Source organism: Lygodium microphyllum, chromosome 3 (genome assembly GCF_053477565.2).
Source record: "Lygodium microphyllum isolate KBCC chromosome 3, Lygodium_microphyllum_v1.1.10, whole genome shotgun sequence".
Lineage (NCBI taxonomy): Eukaryota > Viridiplantae > Streptophyta > Polypodiopsida > Schizaeales > Lygodiaceae > Lygodium > Lygodium microphyllum.
The window spans coordinates 16,404,619-16,427,830 of record NC_141137.1 but is presented as its reverse complement, the minus strand read 5'-3'; the positions used below and the strand labels follow the sequence as shown (position 1 = coordinate 16,427,830).

The window sequence follows — 23,212 nt, the reverse complement described above, 5'->3', positions numbered from 1 at the left end:
TCTTTGATTAAACCCTAGGCACACAAAAGGCACTCCCGATATAATTCAAAGTGCATTTATATTGAGCCCTAAGGAAATCAAACCCCTATTGATCTTTAAAGGTGATTAGCATTGGCTCCTTACAACTCTCAACATAATTAACTTTAAGTTGTTCACACAAATCAAGTCATGCACCTTGCAATCTTTTCTAGAATGACTTTTTTTTTTTGGATTCAACTACCCAAAGGATTGCTCACTGCTTCCTTCTCCTCAACACTCATCATTTGAGTTGCCCCTAGGCAACAAGATACTACTTGCTTTTGGAGAGCTTAAGGTTTCTTCAAAGGAATTAATTTCCTAACTAAAAGAGCATATGATGAATAGCTTTACTTCTCTTGGCACTCATGTATCTTTATTTCTCTTCATCAAATTCAAGCCCTCATTTCACCACTAGCTTCATTGTTGCATCATGTTATTTGCTAGTTGTAGATCTCACTTCAGTAAACCAGTTTCAACAATCAAACAAAGAAAGAATCACAATAAATATACAAAGTAACCACAAACATTACTATAAAACATGAAAATGGTAGTAAATCAAGGGATCACATCTCATGATTTTGGTACACGCGTAGAGATCAAAGTTGAAGCACCATGTGAGAGTAATGTCTACATGCATCTTTTTCCAATGCACGATTAAGCTTATAAAAAAGTTTTCTTACAAAAAGCATCTCATACAAGGAACGATCTCAAAAAATGTTAAAATTTATGAGAGAATCAAATATCGCCATGTAGCTGTTTAAAGACTTTCTCAATGTACCACCAATACTGTTATCATTTAGAGACATGAACATTAAAATTCTACATTGGATAACTTTGAATTTATCGTGCTTTATCATATGCGCACATGTCCCTCTTCAATGGGAGAGAGTTGTTCCGAAACTTAGGTTGGACTAGACTTCATTGTAACAACATTCACGAGGACAAATAAGTCAAATAGAACTCGTTATGCACTTACAATCGAACAAGTCAGCTATGGCGTATACACTATATACTAATGTACCAATCCCTTGACCAATCTTTTCATGCATTGTCAAGCTAGACCAGAACATGCTATTAATGAAAAATCAGATGTCTTTATCACTTTAAAGTCACTTGCTATAACATTAAACCATACCTAGAAAATAACATATTCATGCTTCACATAAAAAATAATATTACAAGTTACCTTAGGAGTTACATGTCGTGTACTGTTGCCACATTCATGATGGCATCTCGAATCCTCCTTTCAAAGGTGAAGCCATATTAAGTGTGGGTGTGAGATTCGAGACAACAGTGATTTAACTCTTTAGGGCTAGGGCCTTTGATGCTTGCTTTAAGAAATGTTAAGCATTGTTAGAGGTGTCTCCCAATGAGTGACCTTGATTCTCATTACAAATTTCGAGGTAACTTCCTTTGGAAACTTCCTATGCTCAGACAGTGATTGATGAGTTTTGGTAAAGTCCGCCCCGCAGTCCTCCCACAAAGCCTTTAATACTTTGACAGGCAGACCATCCAAACCAAGGGACTTAGCATCCATCTTCATTAAGGCAAGGGACAGCTCATCTTTCATGAAAGGCCTACTCGAGCTTCCAGCTGCTTCTTCTGATACTAGTGGGACATGGTTTCCTAACTATTGCAGCAAGGTGGTCTTGGAAAACACCCAATATTTCCGAGGTGTCAGCCAGCATGGCGTTTGCCTGCTTGGCCTTTGATGCATGCGATAGTTTCTCTCACCGTTCTTCTCCTTGAGGGCATTGAAGTAAAATGAGGACGATGCTTATCCATCCGTCACCCATCGAGCCTTCAGCTAGATCTTCACAGCTTGTCCACTAGCATGTTCCTGCCATTAATGGTAATCCTTGCATTCCTGCAAACGCTGAAGAGCAAGATCACAATTAGAATCACGAATAGCAAGTAGCGGAACACTTCTAACTCGAGCAGCACAAGCCAAATCCCTCTTTCATGCACAAGCAGAAGCTCAACCTTGCTCTTAGTCAAATGGGCAAAGGCCTTCAAGCAACTATTCCATGCCTCAATCAGGGCCATTGATTGCTTTCTAGCTTGATCCCACACGTGATGACCTCTCATACCAAATTGAGGGCCTGTTAAATCGGAATAGTGGAGGGCCATCATTGAATCTCTCACAATGATTCGACACAGTGACCTCAAAAAATATGTTTATCTTACTATTAAATGCATCCACCATCCACCATTATTGGCATAATACCTATCCAACTGAGTAAAGCAATGTCTCGCAGTTTGTGAGAGGCTTGGAGAGCAATCCAGCTTTCTTTTTCCTAGCCAATGGAAGTGGCTTAACCTTGTGAGAGTCCAGAAAAATCCACTACTTGGCTTTGTTAGCGGAATTATTGTTTGCATAGACAGAAACCATGAAGACTTCGCTACTTGTCAGTTTGATAGATACAACTAGTGAACCATCTTCAAATGCCCATTGAAGCTTAGGTTCTAACTCAACTCTGATCATAAACATTGTGCCCCCTCGTCCCCTGATGCAACCTCGAGCAAATGAAGAATAGCCAGGGCCCTTCCGGCTAAGTGCTTCTTGCTAGCCCGCCTTTATCTCTTGAGGGGCTAGCACTCAAGTGATAATGTTTGTCTCCTTTGATCTGTGAGGCATCCCCAACAATGCAATCTTCAAGGTCTCCTCTGTCTCCCCAATCGCGACGTAATAGTTTCTGTCGCAAGACGAAGCTGTGCCCGTTTCTTGATAGAAATTTGTCTTACCCTTCTTGGTCTTCTCTTTAGCCCCTTCAGATTAATGTTCTTATTTGCCTCCGCTGCTGATGCGAGTTCTTGTTAGGGGCCTCACCAATCTGTTTGTTTACCAATCTTTGGTTGGAAGCAGCTCTTTCCCTTATCATGCTTCTGAGTCTGCTCTTTATGGGGGACTTGACCTTTCGGCTACTCCTTTGGGTTGGGTTACTTCATTGGCCAGTTCCTCTCGAAAGTGTCCCTGTTGCCTACAAAGATAAGAGGTATCAGGAAAAGATCCAAAGCACACTTGCAAGACATTTTGAAATGAGGTTCGGAGAGCTCCAAACCTGATGATGCTGGGTCCCACAAAAAGCAAGCTTTCCTGTCTGGCTTGAGAACTCTGTAGGACGCCGCCACTGCAAGGACGTACAATACTTTCCCAAGTGCTGCCAGAGCGGTAACTCCCTCATCCAACCAAACAGCTAGACTAGGAGAGGACCCAAAGTGGGCATTCATGCCGGGGCAGAGTGTGGAGAGAACCTTACTGTAATGAGGTGTTTTCATTATTGAATATTGATACTTTCTCTTCTCATTCTTAAGGACAAAGCATTACCAAGAACAAATACAATGGTTATCCGTTCTGTGGCAGGCCCGAAAAATCCATCTTCCTTCCTCAAGTCCAGACTGAGCAGACTCCAAAGTACATCGCAGTTAGTTTATCTTCTGACGTGTTAAATGTGATTAGAAAACGTATTTGAGCAAAAAGATCGTATGTTGTATTTGACACACGCATTCTTAAAATGTGGACAGTGGAAGATAAAATAGCAAAGCTTCGGAGTTTCGAAATTTAGTCCTAAAGCCTACAGTCACGGGGCCCAACGTCCAAGGTGCTACACGATCCAATAATGCACGGTTATGACACTAATAAGGGGCCCCAACGACGTGACAGCCCTGTTTGTATCGAGTGACCACCAGATGCTGGTAGAGCCTGTTAAGCTCGTTCTTTGCAAATAAATTTTCGTTTATCTCTAATTTCGTCAAACTCAGGTATATCACCACAAGCACCTTTACTTAGATGGAGTTAAGATCGACGAGACACACACAGAGAGAGAGAGAGAGAGAGAGAGAGAGAGAGAGAGAGAGAGAGGTCCCATGTTGACACTATGTCACACTATGTCAGACTCCACAAATGTGCATCTTAGAAGTAAGGCTGAGCCTGCAAGAAAAGTTGAGCCTCTGAAAAATAGTATTGGCTTGCCAGAGTTGCATGTTGTAACCATGGTCCATATGATATCAGGAACACCGAGGGAAATATCCAAATGCTGACTTGTTGTCGCATGGATGGACTTGCCAATGGGTGGGATTCTGACTGGATTAAGGGGACAGGGCTGTCTCCACTCAGCAGGCAGTCTGATTGCCATGTCAGATCACTCGTTTGGTGAAGCTACTGCATCACACTTGGTCACTCTTCTTCCAAGTAGTTCTGGTGTGCAGTTTGGCGATTGTAAAAATTGCCCCTTTTGAATGAAGGTTTCTTTCGAACAGCAGTAAAGCTCTGCACAGATGATTTCCTGGAATGCTATGGGTTACGTGTACTCCATCACCCATGTGCCTCAAGATGCATTTCACCACAGCTGTGTAGTATGTGCGTCTGAGAATAGCTTTGTACCGGTGGAATGACTCAACAGCCAAATGTTTCAGAACGGAAGTTCTGGAAAATTGGTTGAGATAACGCAATATCAGGGTTTCTGCTTTTAGGAAGAATTAGGGACATATGAGAGCAATCATCACTATTGCGAGCACCTGAGAAAAATACATTTTACTAAGGCAAGAAACAATGTTCAATATAGAGACCATTCGAGAAACATATTCATAAGCCACTTACCTCTTTTTGGTGATTCTAAAATCTCTAAAGACAGATTCTTCAACAAAAATTGGCTCCTTACGTTTAGTCACTGCATTCCTTCGGTGATAAAGCCTGAAAAGAGCATAACCTGCAACTCTCCAAGCAAACTGCAATCCCAACTTCTGTGCATGCTCGACGTAATCTTGCACTTTAAGAGAGAGCAGTTTCTTGTATGCATTTGTATAAACCACAATATACACTGCTGATGCTTGCTTGTAGATTTTGTCTATAGGTTCTTGACTATCAATTAGCGTGTCGGCCTTATAGAGTTCCTATTATTAAGAAAATGCACAATAAGAGAGAGACACCTAGATCCATCTTTTCTGAAAGAGAAAATGCATACAAATAACATTTGCCAGCAATCATAAGATAATACCTGTGATTCAAGTGAAAGAAAAATCTTACTTGACGATACTTTTGAAACAGATTTTCTATCTGAGCATTTCTTTGTTCACTTTCATAACCATTCAAGCATTCTTTTATTTGTTGCTTGTACTCGCTAAAGTGTTTATCCCATACTTGGTAATACTCTGAATATCCATCATACTGAAAGCTTGTGTCAATGAATGTGTTTTCATGTACCATTTTGCCTAACAAAATTTAAGAACAATGAACAATTGCTCCAAAGTGTTAGTGCCAAAAACCCTCTAATATAAATTGGCAGGAATTCTAAAAGGTTATTGAGTAATAACCAACCTAAACTTGATACGAAATCAACTGTTTCACAACATCCCTTGATGAAGTCATATATCTTTCCCAATATGCTTGAGGATCTGTATTCACTATCTGACACAATCCACTTCTCCTTGTGGTCTTTATCCATCTTTTCCATGTAATGTGGCCAACATTTGGCTCTATCTTTTGCCTTGACGCTGACCTGCATTATTATATCAATATGTCACCTTGCCTAACCAATACTAATTTGGAAAAACGAAACTTGAATTCTGAAATCTGGATCAACGTTCTGAAAACAATATACCATCTGCAATGTACCGAGCTGAAATTTCAAATCAACCTTTCCCTTCACTTAGAAGCAAGAAAGGAAAAGAGAGAAGAGTGCTAGACTAGGAGGCACAACCCCATTGGTCAACCAAAAGTTCTTAAATTTTGGTCATATTACCTTGATAAGGCAAATTATAAACACTAGAAACATCACCAAAACTTCACCATTTTCTTGTGAACAAAACGAATCAAAGGATCTATGAAGCATAATTTATCCTCCATGAAATTGCTATCCTGTGTTGAAATTCTAAAAACATATATTTTTTTCTCTTTAGGCTGAAATGAAGTGGGCACATAAAAGGACTTTCAATGCCAAGGATAGCTATGGTAAATGAAAGGTCAGAAAGAGGTCTTCTATAAGGCTCTAGAGCACTTCAGAGTCTTTATAAGACGTCTCCCCTCATTTAATCATTATTAAAGTTCATACCAGCTAATCGTGTTCATCTACTTGGCATGACCCGCATAAAATAAGATGTTGAATAACGAGGTACAATGTTGTTCGATGCTCTTTGGCAACTACACACAAGATGTTTATAAGACACGATGTTGTTTGAAGCTGCGTGAATAGAGGTAAACCCTTTCTCACACAATTTTCTCTCTTTGACTTCATCTGTGATGTTGGTTAGAGAATGCCTTGTTAATTTGAACATCCAGTTGTGATTAAGTGGGACTCAATAAAGGATGGAAGGATGTATACATCATGCTTTGTCTATTTCTATACCTGGTTCAATGACTAACCTGCTGCTACATCCACCTAAATCTCCTATCAGGGATCTAACTGCAGAACACTAAATGGGACCATAACCCAACCTTATGACAATGATAAACCACAAACGAGACACTGATCTACATGTCCGAAGTTGAATTCAAGACCACAAGCTCTATGAACCATGTTTACATAATGATTGGTCTATTCCTGTACTGCAAACCTCCGTGGCCATTCCTGAGGCTGTTGTAGAGTTGTTTTGGCAGTTGCAGAGGCTGATTCAATCATGGAAGTGGATGATTTGGTCTCGCAATGCAAATTTTCTGCTATTTTGACTTTTCAACAGTCAAGATGATTAATGGCTAGCACATCTGAGATCAAGAAACGGGCTGTTGGGTCAAATGTGTTAGTGCTTGTGCAAGGTGCAAGTGCATGTGAGCAGAGTTATATTATCAGGTTCACAATTAGCCATTGGTTGTGGGTCCTTTGAGATGACCATCCACTGAGTGTGGAAAGTATAAGATGAATGTAGGCTTGAATGTCTTGAGTGCATTCCCTAAAAGAAACAAAGGAGAAAATGGTTTGCAATAATGTTTCAAAATGCTTTCTTCTGGTCATGATGTACCAGTAGTTACGGGTGACTCATGGCATGTATGGGATACCCACGGGTGTGAGGATTATTAGAGCAACCCTTGGGAGTCTAGGGTGGGGAAAGCATCTCAACAAGCATAATGCTTGTGAAAGCATGATATGTGGTATCTGGATATATGTATGGTTTTGATTTTGGATACCATTGTTAATGCATCACAACATGATTGTTGACACTTTTGCTATAGTTTCTAGAGGGACAAGTGAGAGTTCAATGTCATCAGCTATAGTGAACCAAGTCACGAAGTTGGTCTGTTTTGAGGAAAACCTCCAACAAGATGTTAGCTTGGAAAGTTTTCAAATAAGAAGCATTGAAACAGAGTTGATGGAATCACTGAAAGATTATGTGCATACTCTATCTATATTTGTACTTGATTTATCTTTTATGTTGATCATAGTTGTAAGGTGCAAAAGGCACAATATAGTACAATACAATAAATAATGGTACAACATGATATTAATACGAAAAAAGTTATCTTGATTCTTTAAGACTATAGATGATAGAACACATGCTTCAAGCCAAAATAGCAATGCCATTAGAGTACATAAGATAAATATATGAGGTTACAAGCCAAAATCTCTGTGGCATATGCCGGCCAACCACAGGGGCAACATGTGCTACAACTTACCTAGATGGGAGTTCATACAAAAAGAGAATTGGAGCCTCGATGGAGAGGGAGGTCTAGAATGAAATATCACTATCATCATCATCATCGATACCATCTACAATAGAGTGCTCTTGCACTCATGCTAGTGAAACACTCTTGCACTCATGCTCATTGATGAGGTTACCATCATCATCAAATGATGCCTCCCTATGCAATGGCTCTTTAGCCAAGGGTGTAAAGAAATACTCTGGCACAGAAACACAAATAACAATCGTACGACAAAGCACTGATTGATAAAAGAACACAGTTAGGGTTAGGGTAACTCAGAGACAATGAACACAGAAAATAATTGAAGTGATATAACTACTGAATATACAATGCTCATGCAGCAAACACACTATGCAGTGAATGAATACTGAACCTCGAACTCTTGTATCTCAAAGATCAGGGCAGGGGTAATGAGCTCGAGAGTGTCATACTCTGAACGGATCTCGAATCACAACAAGGCAGCCTCCGAACATCGAACACTAGCAAACGCAGCAGTGAGAGGTTGGATCTCATGCAGACAGCAGTCAAGAGAGAGAAATACTAAAAACGCAGGCTGCAGGAGAGAGAGAGACTAAAAACGTAGGCAAGACAGCCTGCAAGAGAGAGAAAGCTACCAAACGCAGGTTGGACAGCCTAGCGACAGCGTGCAGAAGCTGGGTGACAGCTTGAGGAGAGAGAAAACTGCCAAACGCAAGCTGCAAATGACGTGCAGGCCATACGGCAGCACGTCAGTGCAAGAACAGTAGTCACCTGGCTGGGATCACCTCCAAACTGCGAGAAGAGGGCTGGAAATCAGACGGCCACCCACTGATGTAGACAGCAATGGACAGCTTCGGCTGAGATGTCGTCCGCGAACAGGGTGTGGGCAGCAAGCTAAAATACCTAAAATCTGCAAAAACGAGATTGTTGACTAAATGGAGAGCAGCATACATATTTATAGAAAGTTTGGGCCCTCCCAAGTGGGTTTGTGCTTATGGGACAAAAACTCTCTAGGATCGCATTTCTTTTAAATAAACAAGGTTTCTTCATTAATTAAGCAAGTTTTGGGGCTATGTAAGTAAAGTTAATGCATTTTTAGCTCAACAAAGGGGATGTCATCTTGAAGCATCGATTGCACTAACTACAGGCTCATCTTACATATGTCAATACGCCAATCAAACTTGCTCGAACTCTTAAGTCCTCGCCCATGAGCATGATGACTATGAGTATCCACTTCATCAAGTGAATGCAAAAGGTAGTAAGCAATGAAAATTTGGACAAGGAGAAGACATTCGCAATAACGAACCTCATCAAGGTCTCAAGCTATGGAAACATCACAAGGATGCAAGACCAACCTAAAGCCCCGATGATCCTCAACGACATGCAATAACCACCAACATTTAGGCCCTAACTTCTTCAAGCAAAGCATGTCTCAACGTCAACCTCAAAAACCATCCACTTCCTGAAAAGATTGTATAAGCTACTCCTTCAAGAACTCATACCTTTATGAATGATCACAGTTTCTTCAATAACATTACCCTCAACATCAAGGCTTGTACTTCAATTTTGGGAGAGGTTAATGCTCTTCTATCTACAAGTAGCTATCATGTATTTTAGATGAGTTCAACGCAACTTTCGTGTTCCTAGAGGGTATCGTCACTTATAGGATTCCATTTCAACCTCCTTACATGCCATGCAACCTTTTTCCCCTTAGAACGAGGATGCCCTTTGGCAAGTCTCGATGATTAATGGTCATTTGCATTTGGGTCGTGCTTAAATCAATTAGATATACCACTTGCTTGTACACGATAAGGATTGACTTGCCCACAAGGGCAACATAACTTGGAGTCTCCACAAAGGTGAAACATGGTGGTAATCTATGGTGATGATAGGCTAGCTCAACAAAATGCCTTTCAAATACTAGGTTTTTATCTAGCCAACATTGATTGATACTCTTGCACTTGCCTCTGCACTCTCCAAATTTGTTGTTGTTTCTTTTGTGAGACGCGTGGAAACCTCTTGCCATCGGTTCCTTTCTTGTCCTGTGGCAAGGAAATTTTCGGCACTGTTATCAACCATTTGGTTTGGAGTGGTCAAGCTATTGATGCTTCCAAAGGACTGGGTCTTTGAACATCCCAAGTTCATGGATCCTTTACTACCCGCTACAAAAGTGATCTTTCAATTTCTATGCTTCTAGGGTTCTTAGCGCATATGTACTATGAGAAATGCATTCATTTTCTATTCTTCTTCAAGCATGCAGAGCTATATAGTCAACTTCAGAGGCCTTCTTCATTGACCACTCGACATGATTTGAGTTGGCCGATATTGTCCCTCCATAAGATTTGCTTTCTTGGCAGACTGTAGTTCCTTTGGCTCCCTTACAAACCATCTAGTTCCTTTGTACTTTTAGTCATGTTTTATCTTTTGTACTCTTGGTCAAGTTGTACTTTTGAGGTTATATTTTTTAATATCATACAACTACCTTTTACACCTCCGGGTTTTTCTTTTTTTATTAGGGGGATTTTGGGGGGCGGGGGGGGGGAGAGAGAGAGAGAGAGAGAGCCATGAGCTATGTACCTGCAAGATCTCCACCCTGCACCCTGCAATCACCTCGCTACATACAGACTACTTTTTTTTTTTTTGGGGGGGGGGGGGGGGGGAGGGGAGAGAGAGAGAGAGAGTTTTACGAAAAAAAAAAAGAGAGAGAGAGAGAGAGGTGTCCCTTGCTTGATTGGATGTCATCTCGTATACATGATTGGTTCATGTACTCAAAATCTCAAGGCTGGCCTCTTCATGTGAGACTTAAAGTTGCTCAATGTATCATAATTAGTATTGTCTCGTTTTCACTACCGTTACTTCCTTGAACTAAGAAGTCTCTTTTGAAACCGGTTCAACCTATCCGCTTCATGTTATGGAAAAAGAAAGGGAATCATTTGGGCCAAGTGTGGATTTTGTGGCAACAGACCACTCCTAAAAGGATGAGGGAAGCAACTTTATTGGTTGTTAATTTGCATATGGTTGCTTTGAGACTAGCACTTAATTAGGCACTATGTATAGAGGGTCGTCCCTAGTTAAATGTTGCAAAAATTTTCATAGAAAAGACTAGTATCTCTCGTGGTAGCACGGTTATTCAAGTTTCTTGGTGACATGTGCTTAACTCCACAAGGCCTATTAAGGCCTCCCAGTCTTTTCTCCTTTCTCATTTGATTGCATTCTGCCAAGAGATGTTACATTTTGCAACTTAGCGCCCTCTTGATCTTCGTAAGGTGGAGAATTTGTTGCAAGAAGTGTTGGCTACCTCCAAGTTGTTGGATTGGCCTGATAAAGATTTGCAGCAAGATGAGTTTAATCGGATAGCTTGTTTGGGGTTGCAAATAGTCCATGATGGTATCATTCCTAGGCCACCACGTCTTTATTCTTTCCGACATATTCGTCACCACTTTTTGGTGTCCATACAGGATAAGATTTTGAGGTTCTCTCCTTTGCTAGCTTTACAGCCATCCATCTCCTTGGTGAGATTGGATGTTTGTGCTTCTTGATGATTTTGAGAAAAGGTCAGCTAATCATATCTATCATCAAATGGTCGAGGCCAAGAGATGGGTCACTGGAAAGGCTAATAAATTATGGCATATTCGAAATAGCAAAAAGAAGGGGCAGGAAAGATTCCTCCAACTCTGGAAGTCTAAGATTCCTTATCAGGGTAGAGTGTTCATGTGGAGATTGTTTGTTGGGGGTCTTTCAATTGGGGATGTGTTGCGTGCTCGCAAGATCTCCTGTGGTTGCTATGTATTTTGCACTACATGTGATGAGGCATTGCTTCATCTCCTTGTCTCTTGCCTTGTTGCTTGACAGATTTGTTGTTTTGTTTCCCGTGTGTGGTCCTTGGTGACTCATCAACAGATATCAACTCGTTGCTGGATTATGGGAAGGATGACTTCTATGTCTGCTTTGCAATCAGATTATTCCTTCCTCTTCCATTTCCTTAGATGGATATCTCTGTAGCATATTTGGCGTAGTTAGAATGCCTTTGTTTTTTATTCGGCCTCGGCCATCCATGGTCATGTGGCCCGTGTTCGTGGTTTAGTGTTGTGGCAAATCTCCTCTATGGTTTCGGCTGATCTGGTTCTTCTTGACATTGTTGCTCCCTAGCTGGATATTGTTCGCTCCACACCAGCTGTCCGGTAACCTTTCACCTTGATTTGTGTCTTGTCTGTTTTTCTGAGCTGACCTCATGGTCTGATGTAAATATTGCTACTTAATTCAATTATCTTCACGAAAGAGAGAGAGAGGTCTTCATCATGCAGGACAGATGCAGTCTGCAGACATGGCCTGCAGGTAGGGTTTTAGGCACAAGCACAGAGAGAAGCGTGCAAATAGACCAGCAGCAGAACAGAGAGAGAAGTGTGTACAGAACCTGATGAACTGCACATCTGTGTTTAGATATGTGTGCTCAAGCAGAAGATTTCCAAACCTGGACGCACGCAGACCTGTGCCCAGATGACCTGCATACCCAGACAGACGTGTGACAATCAGTGCAGACATTCAGGTCAACAGGGGCTCAGTCCTGGGTAACGTAGAGTAACAGAGACTGTGCAGGTTGCTGTTTCCTACCAGCTACACACTCAAAACAGACAGACGAAACTTCTGTCCAGCCTGTGGGTATTCACAGACCTGCACTTGGAATCTGCTGTGGAAGTGTTGGCACGTGTGGCAGCTTGGGTAGTGCAGCAGACGTCCAGAGATGAAGCCCTCTTTTGGTATTGATATAGATTTTCTTGATCAGCACTTCACTGCGGTAGAAGGCAAAGATGGACTCCTTTGATTCCCCATATTAGAGCATGGTAATCAATGTTATTGAGTGATGATGCGTGCAGACTGATGCTTCAAGGAAACTGCAAGCCCCTCTTGATCTCTTGATCAGGTCTCAGCAGAACCCCGTTTGGCCTTCCGGACTACAAACAGAGCTTGCAATGCTTTGGGATACCAGAAAACCTTGGCCTAATAAGATTCGTTTTGAGAGGCACCAGGATCGTGTACATTGGTTTTTGAGCTAAAATGGGGAACCTTTGCAAGACATTATTTCAAATGTGGCCATTTGGGTCATTTTGTCCCTCATTGTGATCATGCTCCGGAGATGTCACAAAGGGGCTTGGATCTTGAGGTGGATCTCTTCCTCCCCCCACACCTCCAGGTTTGCATGGAAAGGCTGATACATATTCACTTCAAGCAAGGCTTCCTAGTGACTCGCGTCCTACTTGTCAAGGTCACACATCTAAGGATGCTCCTCGGGTTTCTATGGTTAAATGCCATGCTCACTAAGAACCTTGTTCGATTCTTACACTTTTGGCCTCTGATAATATCACACAGACTTTTCAACACAAGGACTCTACTCTAAACCTCAACCTCAATGCTCTCGTGTGCCTACAATTGCAATGGTTGGTAAAGGTGCTGCTGATTCTGCTCTGAGGTTTGAGGCTCGTAGCTAGCTGCTGCCCTCTCATGATGCGTTCGGTGCTCAACAGCACCAATTCCCTCCCCATGCTCCGATTGCTGGTTTGCAAAGGGAAAATCTTCTAGATATGATATGTAGTGAAATGGAGAGATTTCACCTTGCTAAATATGTGGATGCAAAAGGAAAAGCAATGGTCCACTAGTTCTTTAACTCTTTATTTGTCATGAAACTCACTTTATGGAATGTCAAAGGGGTTTCCAAGGGCAGTACCCAGTACAAGTTGTGGAGGATTGTTTTTGTAGATGATTGGGATGGATTTTGCCTAGTGGAGCATAAGCAATACTCATCAGCTGGCTCCAGCTATTTTTATAAGGATTTTCCAATGTTCTGTGGCCGGATTCCTCAAATCTGGAGTAAGTTCACTGTTCAATCTTGGTTGCAGCATTCATCCATTCATCAGTATGTTTGGGATAGATTCATGGCAGTGGATATTATGTATGAGGGGGAAGTCCTATGGTTGGTGGGTGTGTATGTACTATGCCCAAGAAACTACCCGAGATCCTTATCAACTTTGGGAAGATTTGTAGTCCCTTTCCATGGCCAATCAGGGGCTTGTTATGGGTGACTTTCCTATCTTATGTATCTATGGATCAAACAACTTTGCCTTACTCTGCTATGGATGGTCCTGATGAGCGTCAAGCGTGGCATGCTATGCCAACTATAGCTATGAAACACGATATGTGGTCATGGATGCATCCTTATGAGTCTCGATTTACATATCGATCCCTCCAACATTTGGGCACTTGGGCTGGGCTCGATAAGATGACATTGGCCACTCTGATTGCTTTCTTCTGAAATGATTGATATGTGGGTGGAGAGGCAACATGTCCTTTCTGATCGTTACCCCTTGGCTTTCAAAATGACTCATCAACCAGTGTATGCCTTCAGGGCTCAGCTTGCCTACTTGCCTTTTAGGTTTTAACCAATCTTTCCTATTGAATAATTAGTTTTTCAAGTACATGCAACAGTTGATTGCCGCATTTTCCACATCAGTTCTATCCATGGGTATCGATGCATGGCTTGCTTTTTGGGATAATGCACCTGCATTCTCCCAACAATATGGTATTCTGAATGCATCTGCTTTCCATGCTGAGTTGCAGTATTTGCACTCTTTATTGGAACATTCCGTCACTTTACAACAGGCTCGGGATGCCTCCCATGATTTCATTGCCTGCTTTGAATGGCTAAAATGCTAAATTTAAATTGCTAGCTCGATTGAATGCTTTGCAACATAATGACTGTTAGACTCATTACTTCTTTGCTTGTCTACGTCAAACATATGCACGGGAGAATATTGTGTGATTGATGAACGAGAAGGGTGATAAACCCCGTGATATTCCATGGGAGTGCCGGGCGGAGCTTTCTAGACATCCTTTCTGATGGACTGCTAAGACGTGTCCTGAAGATTAGAGGCGGACACGTTACATGAATATTATGCTAGCATAGAGAGAGAACAAATGAGAGAAAAGAAAGAAGTAGAGAGCGAGAGATAGAGAAATCGACACACTAGGGAGTCGAAAATGGGCCAGTCCCCCCCCTTGTAGATTTATATTATTGACAAGGAGCAAGCTCCTCCGTTACACATAAACCAACTCTTACTTGAAGATCTTGGAAATAAGATCACGATTCCCTGCACGGTATACAACCGGCTAACACTTGCACAACTTGAAAGTTAGCACATTTTGATCCTTCTTCAGTCTCCTTCTCACAATATGTATAGGGCTCTGCTCTTGGAGCTTGATTTCAACAAAGCTTCTTCTGTAGCACTTGCACCTTCTCTTCTCCTCTTGGAACTTAATTTCAGTAGAGCTTCCGCATCACTTGATTTCAGTAGCGCTTTTGCAAAACTTCATTTCAACAGGGCTTCTGCAGCACTTGCACCTTCTCTTCTCCTCTTGGATGCATGCAAAGTGATGCTTCCTTTACCTCTCTCACATCCAAGGAGAGCCTCCTCTTTTATAGGCTTTCAAGAGCTTATCTTCTTAGAGAGAGACTTGAGTTGATCTTCATGCAAGATGTGGCTATTCCAAGACCTACTCTGCAGCACCAATTTTGAGATATCTCTCTGTGTGTTGCTTGGATGAAAAAATGTTCAACACAAAAGTTGTAGACCTTGTTGTTTCCGATAACCCTCATGGGCTGTTTTTAGAGATCATCTTTCTATTGCGAGATATTTTAAAAACGGATTCATCATGTCTTTAAAAAAAATACAGAGCTTCTTAAACTGTACTCTTAACTTGTGGTCCATGCAACCATCTTAAGGAGAGTTCATTAAATTGCCTTGGGCCTCAACCTTACGATTGACTTCCACACAAAAGCTTGTGTCATTTTAGACCTTAGAAAGAGAAAATCACTTCTCTCCTCACTTCCAGAGGATCACGTCTCTCGTCTTTCTTAGTGAGAGAATTACCTCTCTCATCTTTCTTAATGAAAAAAAAGACCTTAAACCTTGACTTGTAAGGGAGAGGATGACCCCAAATGAACGCAATGCTCATTACACAGGACTAAACATTCTCAGGCATCCCCGGATACACACATAAATATATATACATATACTAAGGGAGACGATGACCCCAAATGAATGCAATGCTCACTACACACAAGTAAACATTCCAAGGCGTCCCTAGATGCACACATAAATACATATACACATACATATACACAATGCTAATGCACTTTCTCTTCTTAGAACTCAATCCATCTTGATTTATGTGTAACTCCTTGGTTCTTGTGTATACTCTTACACTTGGCAGACACTTCATTCACTCATCATAACTTATACTACCTATACCCATTAAGTGATGTACTAGGAATACTGGAATGGTCTCATGGCCATGGTAGATCATCATCAACACTTAAAGAAAGGTGAGCCATTAGTTTATTGATATAAATTTACTAAATAGAGAATGTGTAATAAGCAATCAATTTAGTGATATCCATAGTTGTGAAGCCAACATCTATTGTCCGGATGTGCCTCAAATACTATAGATCTTTGTTGCATCCACTAGAAGTTATTTCTCGTCTTGTTCATTCTGCTCATAGATACATTTGTGGTCTAGTTTAAAATCAAGTTAAGCCTCAATGGGTGGACTTCATGGAAGCAAACTTTACTAAGGAAGAAGTGGAGAAAGTGCTATCCCATTAATTGGAAGCAGATTTTACTGAGAAAAAGAATGGGTTTGAATGGCCTCCCTAACGAGCTATTTTTTGTCAATGTGGAATAGCCAAAAGGCCCAATAACTCACCTTTGCCAGCATAACTAGAGATCTGGATCGATGCCATCGTATTGGAAGATTTCAATTATTCGTTTCTTGCCGAACGTTCCTTTCCCATGTACTTTGAAATAGTGGAAACCCATTTTTGTTATGGGTTCCTTGTATAAGATATTTTTATATTTTTCAAAGTCATTGCCAATAGAGTGCATAAAGTGTTCCCATAGTTGATTCATCCACGTCAATATGATTTCATCAAGGGACAGAACATTATGCAAAAAAAATTCAATGTTCACATGGGGATTGATCATGCCAAAGCTTCTTGCCAACAACTTGTTATGATTCAGGTAGATATTCAAAAGGCTTTTGATCATGTCAATTGTGGTCGTCAATCCGGCAATTAATGACTACCATGGGCTTTGGTCCCCACATAAATTCTCTAATTGACACCATAAGCCAAGACACAGTGGCACATGTTGCGCTTGATGGGGAAGTCGCAAATGAGATTGCCTTATCTCATTCTCTCGTGAACAATCTTCTCTCGATCCTCTATTATTTGCATTGGTCACTCACTCAATCCTCTCTTTGTTGGATAGGATGGTTGCTGATGATGGGGACATTGTTGCTTTATCTCTTTCGAGTGGTTTTCCACTTTTATGTCAATCGTTGGCAGATGACTCCTTTCCTTAAGGCTGATCGGACCAATGTGAGTCGGGTAATGGCGATTTGCCATTTTTTTTGCTTTAGCCTTGGGCCTTCATATAAATGCTCAAAAATATATATTAATTTTTTGTACCGAGACTGATTTGCAAATATTCGGTTGGCCACTATTCTTTCTCAAGGCAATATTACCTAATAATTGGGATATCCAATTGGTATTCGAAATCTCAAGCCTAGCCCCTCCATGTGCGGCTCACAGTGGCTCGATCTATCATGATTAGTATTGTCTCTTATTTTTCACCCTCGACTCCTTGGACCAAGAAGTTTCTTTTGGAATTGGTGCAGCCCATCTACTTTATGTTGTAGACAAAGAAAGGCAAGCATTTGGGTCATCTGTGGATATCTTTGTAGCATGTTACTACTTCAAAATGGTTTGGGGAAGCTCCTTTGTTAGATGTCGATCTTCATACGATAGCTCTAAGAATGGCAATTTTGCAAGCCCTATGTGTGCAAAGTCATCCCTCGACTAATGTTGGGAAATTTTTCATCAAGGAGATTGGTATCTCCCATGGTCGCATAGTTATTTGAGCATGTTGGTGACATGTGCTGAATTCAACACAGCCTTTCAAAACTTCACAATCATTCCTACTTATTTGATTGTCTCTTCGCAAGAGATTCTTCATTTTACAATTTGACATCCTTGTGATGTCAAAAGAAGGCCGATTCATTACAAGAAAAAGTGTTGTTCGGGACACTTCCAAGCTGCTTGATTGGGCACATAAAGATTTATAGTGAGATAAATTCAATAGGGTGACTTGCTTGGGGTTGCATACAGTGAGAGATGTCATTCTTGGGCAACATCTCCCTCACATACACCAATACTTTCAGCTGCTGAGAGACTATAGCCACAGTTGGTCAACCTTGCAAGAGAAACTTTAGCAATATAATCCATTGCCTGCTTTTCAACATACTTCCCCTTGATAGGACTACATGTTTGTGAAACCTGATGACTTTCAAAAAAGATCGGGTAATCATATCTACCATAGGATGGTTAAAGATAAGAAATGGGTTGTTGAGAAATTCAATGGTGGAGGTCCAAGAATCCTTATCAAGGGAAAGTTTTTTACATGGAGACTGCTTATTGAAGGTCTTTCCACTGGGGATGTGCTATGTGCCCACAAGATCTCACATGGTAGATGTATCTTTTGTACTACATGTGATGAGACATCGGTTCATCTCTTCATCTCCTCGTGCCCTCTAGCAAGACAAATTTGGAGCTTTGTTTCTCGTGTGTGGACCTTGGTGACTCGGCAGCAACAACTGATGCCCATCCAATCTTGGGTCCTAGGCAAGATCCCTTCTTCCATTTTCGAGAACTCTTTGGCACTTTTGGCGCACCCGTGATGCCTTCATTTTTTATTTGGATTCAAGCATCCGTGGTCATGTGGCCCATGTTCGAGGATTATTGTAATGGTAGATCTCTTCCTTGGTTTCAACGCACTTGGTCCTCCCTAATGTGGCTGCTCCTTGGCTGGATATTGTTCGCTCTACTTCTATTGTGCCACCAACATGATGTTTGTATGCTAGATTTTGGTAATCTTTTGTCTTGACACGCGAATTGTTAGGATTTTCTGCCTGTCCAAAAGGCCTGCTTCATGTGAGTTGTTATCATTTTGTTTGGCTGGCTGGGGGGTGTGTGTGTGTGTGTGTTTTTTAGAACAGGTTATGGAGAGCTTAGAAGGCTGAAGGCTTGCTTGTCATGTGAGGATAGAGAGGGAGCTCCCCTTATAGTGTGGAGAAGGGCCGAGGCTGTTAGAGGTGAGAAGGTTGGAATCCAAGAGGGCTGGAATTCAAGGGGATATTGGAGGTGGAGAAGGCTGGAATTCAAGGGGGCTGTCAGTACATGGACAGCTGTTAAGGGGCTGGGGTATGTGGAATCCAAGGAAGGCATGCTGGCAATGGAGTACAAACAAGCAAGACACTTGCAGGAAAATGAGCAGTCAACCCATCAATGAACCCACACACAGCAGCAAAAAAGGGTCAGTTTTCTCATATGGAATTGTATTGATACATACCATAAGGTATCATACGGTACAGATCTGCTCGTACTATGTAGGAAGGAAACTATGATATTGCTGCTTAAGGTCACATGGTTACACTCGAGATGCAGCCATTTTGCTGTTTAATTCAAGTCCCACATGGCAGTCTTCAACTATCAATTCTTAATCCAATGAACTTGCTTCTCCAAGAAAACATGTTTGAGATGCAGAAGGCCAGATGACAATTTTTGATGTGCAATCATGATCTAACTTCAAGCTGTTATTCATGGGAATGTCCCAATCAGAGAAGTTCTATAAAACATAAAAGGTTCATTCTCTTTAAAATGTCAAGCAAACCCTCAACTCCTGTTTTTTCTGTATCTACAGCTTTGTATATACACTACAGGTCTGTTAAACATAAACAGTTCATACACTTGAAAATGTCAAACAAACCTGTACTCCTGTTTTTTCTGCGTCTACAGCTTCGTAGTAAGTGTTCACAAGACTTTGAATACATAACCACATTGCTCTTTTATCTTCACTTTTATTATCTGGCGTTGTCAAATACTTGTCCATCAGTGCCAACCAGCTGTTTGCCGCAATTCCCATTGTTGAACTGTTCAATACAGTGGCAGAATCATGTTTTGAGCTATTCTCCCTTCCTCTCCCCCCCAGCCCACCCACAAAAACCCAAAACCAGAAAGAAAAACACTCTCTCCCTACCTTCCAAAATAAAACCAGCAACAAGTCCAATTAAGGAAAATCATCTGCATCTAGAGCAAGACAGTGAACACTCCAACTTGGTAGCCCACTATCTACCATACCACAACCAATAATTGAAGCACATACAATGAGCAATGAAAAAAACTCATCCTCATCTAAACTCTAATCTGAACAAGAGTTAACACAGAGAACAGAATAGGAGTTTGAAAGCACAATTTATCAAAGGACATATTCAGTGCTACTTATGACATTGACACACCAAATTGGCTGTAATATAATGCCTAAAACCATCAATTGGTGCTTACACAAGCATCTCAAGATCCAAAGACTGATGGAAATTCTAACCCCACCAACAATTACAGAAGGGGGATAAAAACCTCTAGATATTTTCTAAGACACTGGCTAGATCACTGATCTACAGCTGAACATGGTCTCTGGCACCTTCAAACAGCTCATGAAAATCTTGACCTCTCCACCGGTAGTAAAGAAATCATCCTCAAATAATAAGTACTGAGATGCAATACTCTCAAGGCATGTATCAATTGTGTTCTGGATGGCTGTACCTCAGAGTTCATAAAAGGGGTATTTCATAATAATAAACTTTGATGCAGATCATAAGTCCAAGAATACGTCATACTCCAATGCATCTCATAAAATGAAACAAATGACTATATTTTGGACAAACATTGCCTCTTATACCTAGTTCTTGACACTAGGTGGACGGTTATGGGACGACCAATAGTGATAATGGTCTCCCATCTAATGAACAAGTTACTGTATGAGTGTGGAGCTAGGAGCAGCACCAAACAATAACACCTTCCTCCATCTGGTCGACCTGCTGGATAGATGCTGGGGACCCGTAAATGAATGATCCTCCCAATTTGTGCTGAATACATGCAGAAACTCTGCAAAGACCTTCACCTTGGGGAGACATGTATGTCACGTGGTGGGCCAAACGGCCTGCAGCTTCGGGGCATGTCGCACAGCTCATTCCTGCCCCACGTGCTCCCCGTGCAATCCAGTTCAACAGAAGACTCCCCCACATTCATTCACAGTTCAATGGTGTAAAATGGGGGAGGATAATGGGTGCAAGTGAAATGGACCTCGCAAGAAGGGCAGAGCGTCATGCTATGATGCAGTGTGATGAGTGGTCGAAAACTGGGAGCTCCTCAAGCCAGATCTATGCCACTAAGGGCATTAAGAAGAAGAAAAAGAAGCGCACACCAGCAAAGATCAGTGCCTCTAAGGGCACCACTAGAAAGATCAGACCTTCAAGTCAGATCCGTGCCTTCAAGGGCACCAACACAAGGAGGCGGGTGGGAGGTGCCGCAGCATGGGATTGCACTTTCTGTGCAAGGCAACATGTGGCTTCGCTTTAGAGACATTGTACCACCTTCAACTTGTCCCCTTGCACGTGTGCTCAGTAGGAGACTCGGACGGCTAACGCCCAACTCTTTTCAAGGGGAGGTCTGTCTCAGCCAAAACGCACCATTCAGATCAAGGAGCATGTGGCTACCCTACAGTGGCCCCATATTACCTTCTCCATTGGATCAAGATTGACAAATGCAGCCAAGAAGGACCATTCATCACAAGGTGTCTCTGCATGGACCCTTGCCCTCTAGGCTTGACATTCTCATGTAAAAGCATGGTGCCGAGTCCATGTCCACAGGCAGTTCTCAATGGTTGATGTGCACAATAAAGTCACCGTCCTTTGTAGCTTGCCTGGTCACGTTCCATTCCACGGTTGTAAATTGAGTCAGTGGGTGTGGGACGAAATTGTAGTCTTAAAAAGTCCATGTTCCACATTTGTATAGAGTTAGCAGACATGGCTACTAGAAAACAAACACTGACAGCCTTGATAGTGAGGCCTGTTATAACCCTGGAATTTTGGAGTCCAAGTCTGAAAGCCAATTTTGCAGGCCATGAGATGGTTCCCCTACTCAATGTGAGCATTGAGTTCTTTGAACGGGAGGTGTGTACGAGGGAGTACACCTTGTTGCCTCACTCCACAACATCGAGTCGTGATTGCATGCATGTTGCTAGTGCTAGCCCTCACCTACGAACCTTGTCCTCTATGCCTTCATCTTGTCTTGTACACAGACCCCTCTTATGAATATGAACATTGCCCTCAAGATGGACCATCCTGCAAACTTTGGTGCCTTCACGTCTTGAGAAGTGTGTGTTGAGTTGGGAAGCCATGATGGAACACCATGCGTCACGGGCTCACAAGGAGCCTCCCAAGGGTTGTAGGTGTGCCAGATAGGGGATTCCAAAGGCCGGACGGTCACACTCTTGCTGATAAGATCACAGCTGAAAATCCTTAGCAAGATCAAGCATCCTCATTGACATTGGAGCTAGGAAAGCATCATCCAAAGACTGAAGCAACAAGAAACAAACCAAAGCCAACAATTCCTCAGCAAAATGCATATGTTGTTTGCAAAGTGAAGCATGATGAATCTCCTACTGCCAAGCAACTCACTGCACATTTTGAATCAACAATTCAAAGGGGACACGCCCAACACATGGAAAATCAAGCAAAGACCTGTCAAGCACCTATCACATGTAACAATTTAAATTTACGTGGCTCAAATAGGAGAAATCAAAGCATAATTGCAAGTGCAATCGGGGGTGATTCCAAAGATTTCAAGGGGAGGGTCTATTACCAACTGGCACATGGCGACCAAGGGTTTTACTTGACTAGTGGTGTAAGTGTCAAAAACTCGATACGGAGGCCATCCCAACCAAGATTCTTATGTATGGGTAACTGCAATTATAAATAATACATCCATCACCTCATCTTCATGGATGTCACTTTCCTAGGAATCATGGATGTCATGCAAAACATGATCCCTAACCAAGTGATAAAAGAGCTGCAGAAATGTCAAAGATATGTGCAGGAGGGGTCTCAGCTAAGCCAAGAAGATCTAGAAAATAATTTGAACACATTTGAACAATAGTCTCTGGATTCATGACCATGTTGGTCTCCAAGTTTTGGAGTTTAACCATATTCTCCCGCGCAAGGGAAGCGGGCCAACACAGAAAGAATTACGAGCCTCGCATGAGGCATTTGGCAGATTTTCAATCAAAGATTTCAATTTCACTTGTTGATAAGATCTTAACTGCAACTGCTGAATAAGATCAACCAATCCTGTGGCCAATAGGGGCAAAAAGGCATCATCTAGTTGTCAAAAGATGATGTACCAGCAAGACAGTACGGTTGGCGGGGAGGAACATGGAGTGAACTCAGCAAACATGGAGAAGAGAAGAGAAGAGAGAAGAAACTCTAATGAATGGAATGATGAAGTTCTAAATCATGGAGTGAAAGTGATACAAGGGAACAAGGGTGTTGTAGCACAAGGAAGATGATGAAGACAACTACCAACCATGAACCACAATGTCCTTCTGAAGGGGTGTGAGGATAGTGGAGAGGCTGGAG

General features: G+C 41.8%; 1 protein-coding gene across 9 annotated transcripts in view; it reads right to left on the bottom strand.

Moving 5' to 3' along the window:
- Positions 1 to 1,174: 1,174 nt before the first annotated feature.
- Positions 1,175 to 23,212, bottom strand: part of LOC148038088 (putative RNA-dependent RNA polymerase 5) — a 177,557-nt gene continuing 155,519 nt past the window's right edge. For 4 of the 9 annotated variants that reach the window (XM_087668744.1, XM_087668786.1, XM_087668735.1 and 1 more), the window contains 6 exons: positions 19,507 to 19,669; positions 5,336 to 5,516; positions 5,045 to 5,229; positions 4,619 to 4,911; positions 3,081 to 4,536; positions 1,175 to 2,999 (listed from right to left, as the gene is read on the bottom strand). In XM_087668744.1, coding sequence (XP_087524870.1) covers positions 4,524 to 4,536; positions 4,619 to 4,911; positions 5,045 to 5,229; positions 5,336 to 5,516; positions 19,507 to 19,669 — 835 coding nt within the window. In that variant the 3' untranslated portion in view covers positions 1,175 to 2,999; positions 3,081 to 4,523. Of the gene's footprint in view, positions 3,000 to 3,080; positions 4,537 to 4,618; positions 4,912 to 5,015; positions 5,230 to 5,335; positions 5,517 to 19,506; positions 19,670 to 23,212 lie in introns of those variants that run through there. The other 5 variants (XM_087668760.1, XM_087668779.1, XM_087668769.1 and 2 more) reach the window with 5 other exon arrangements.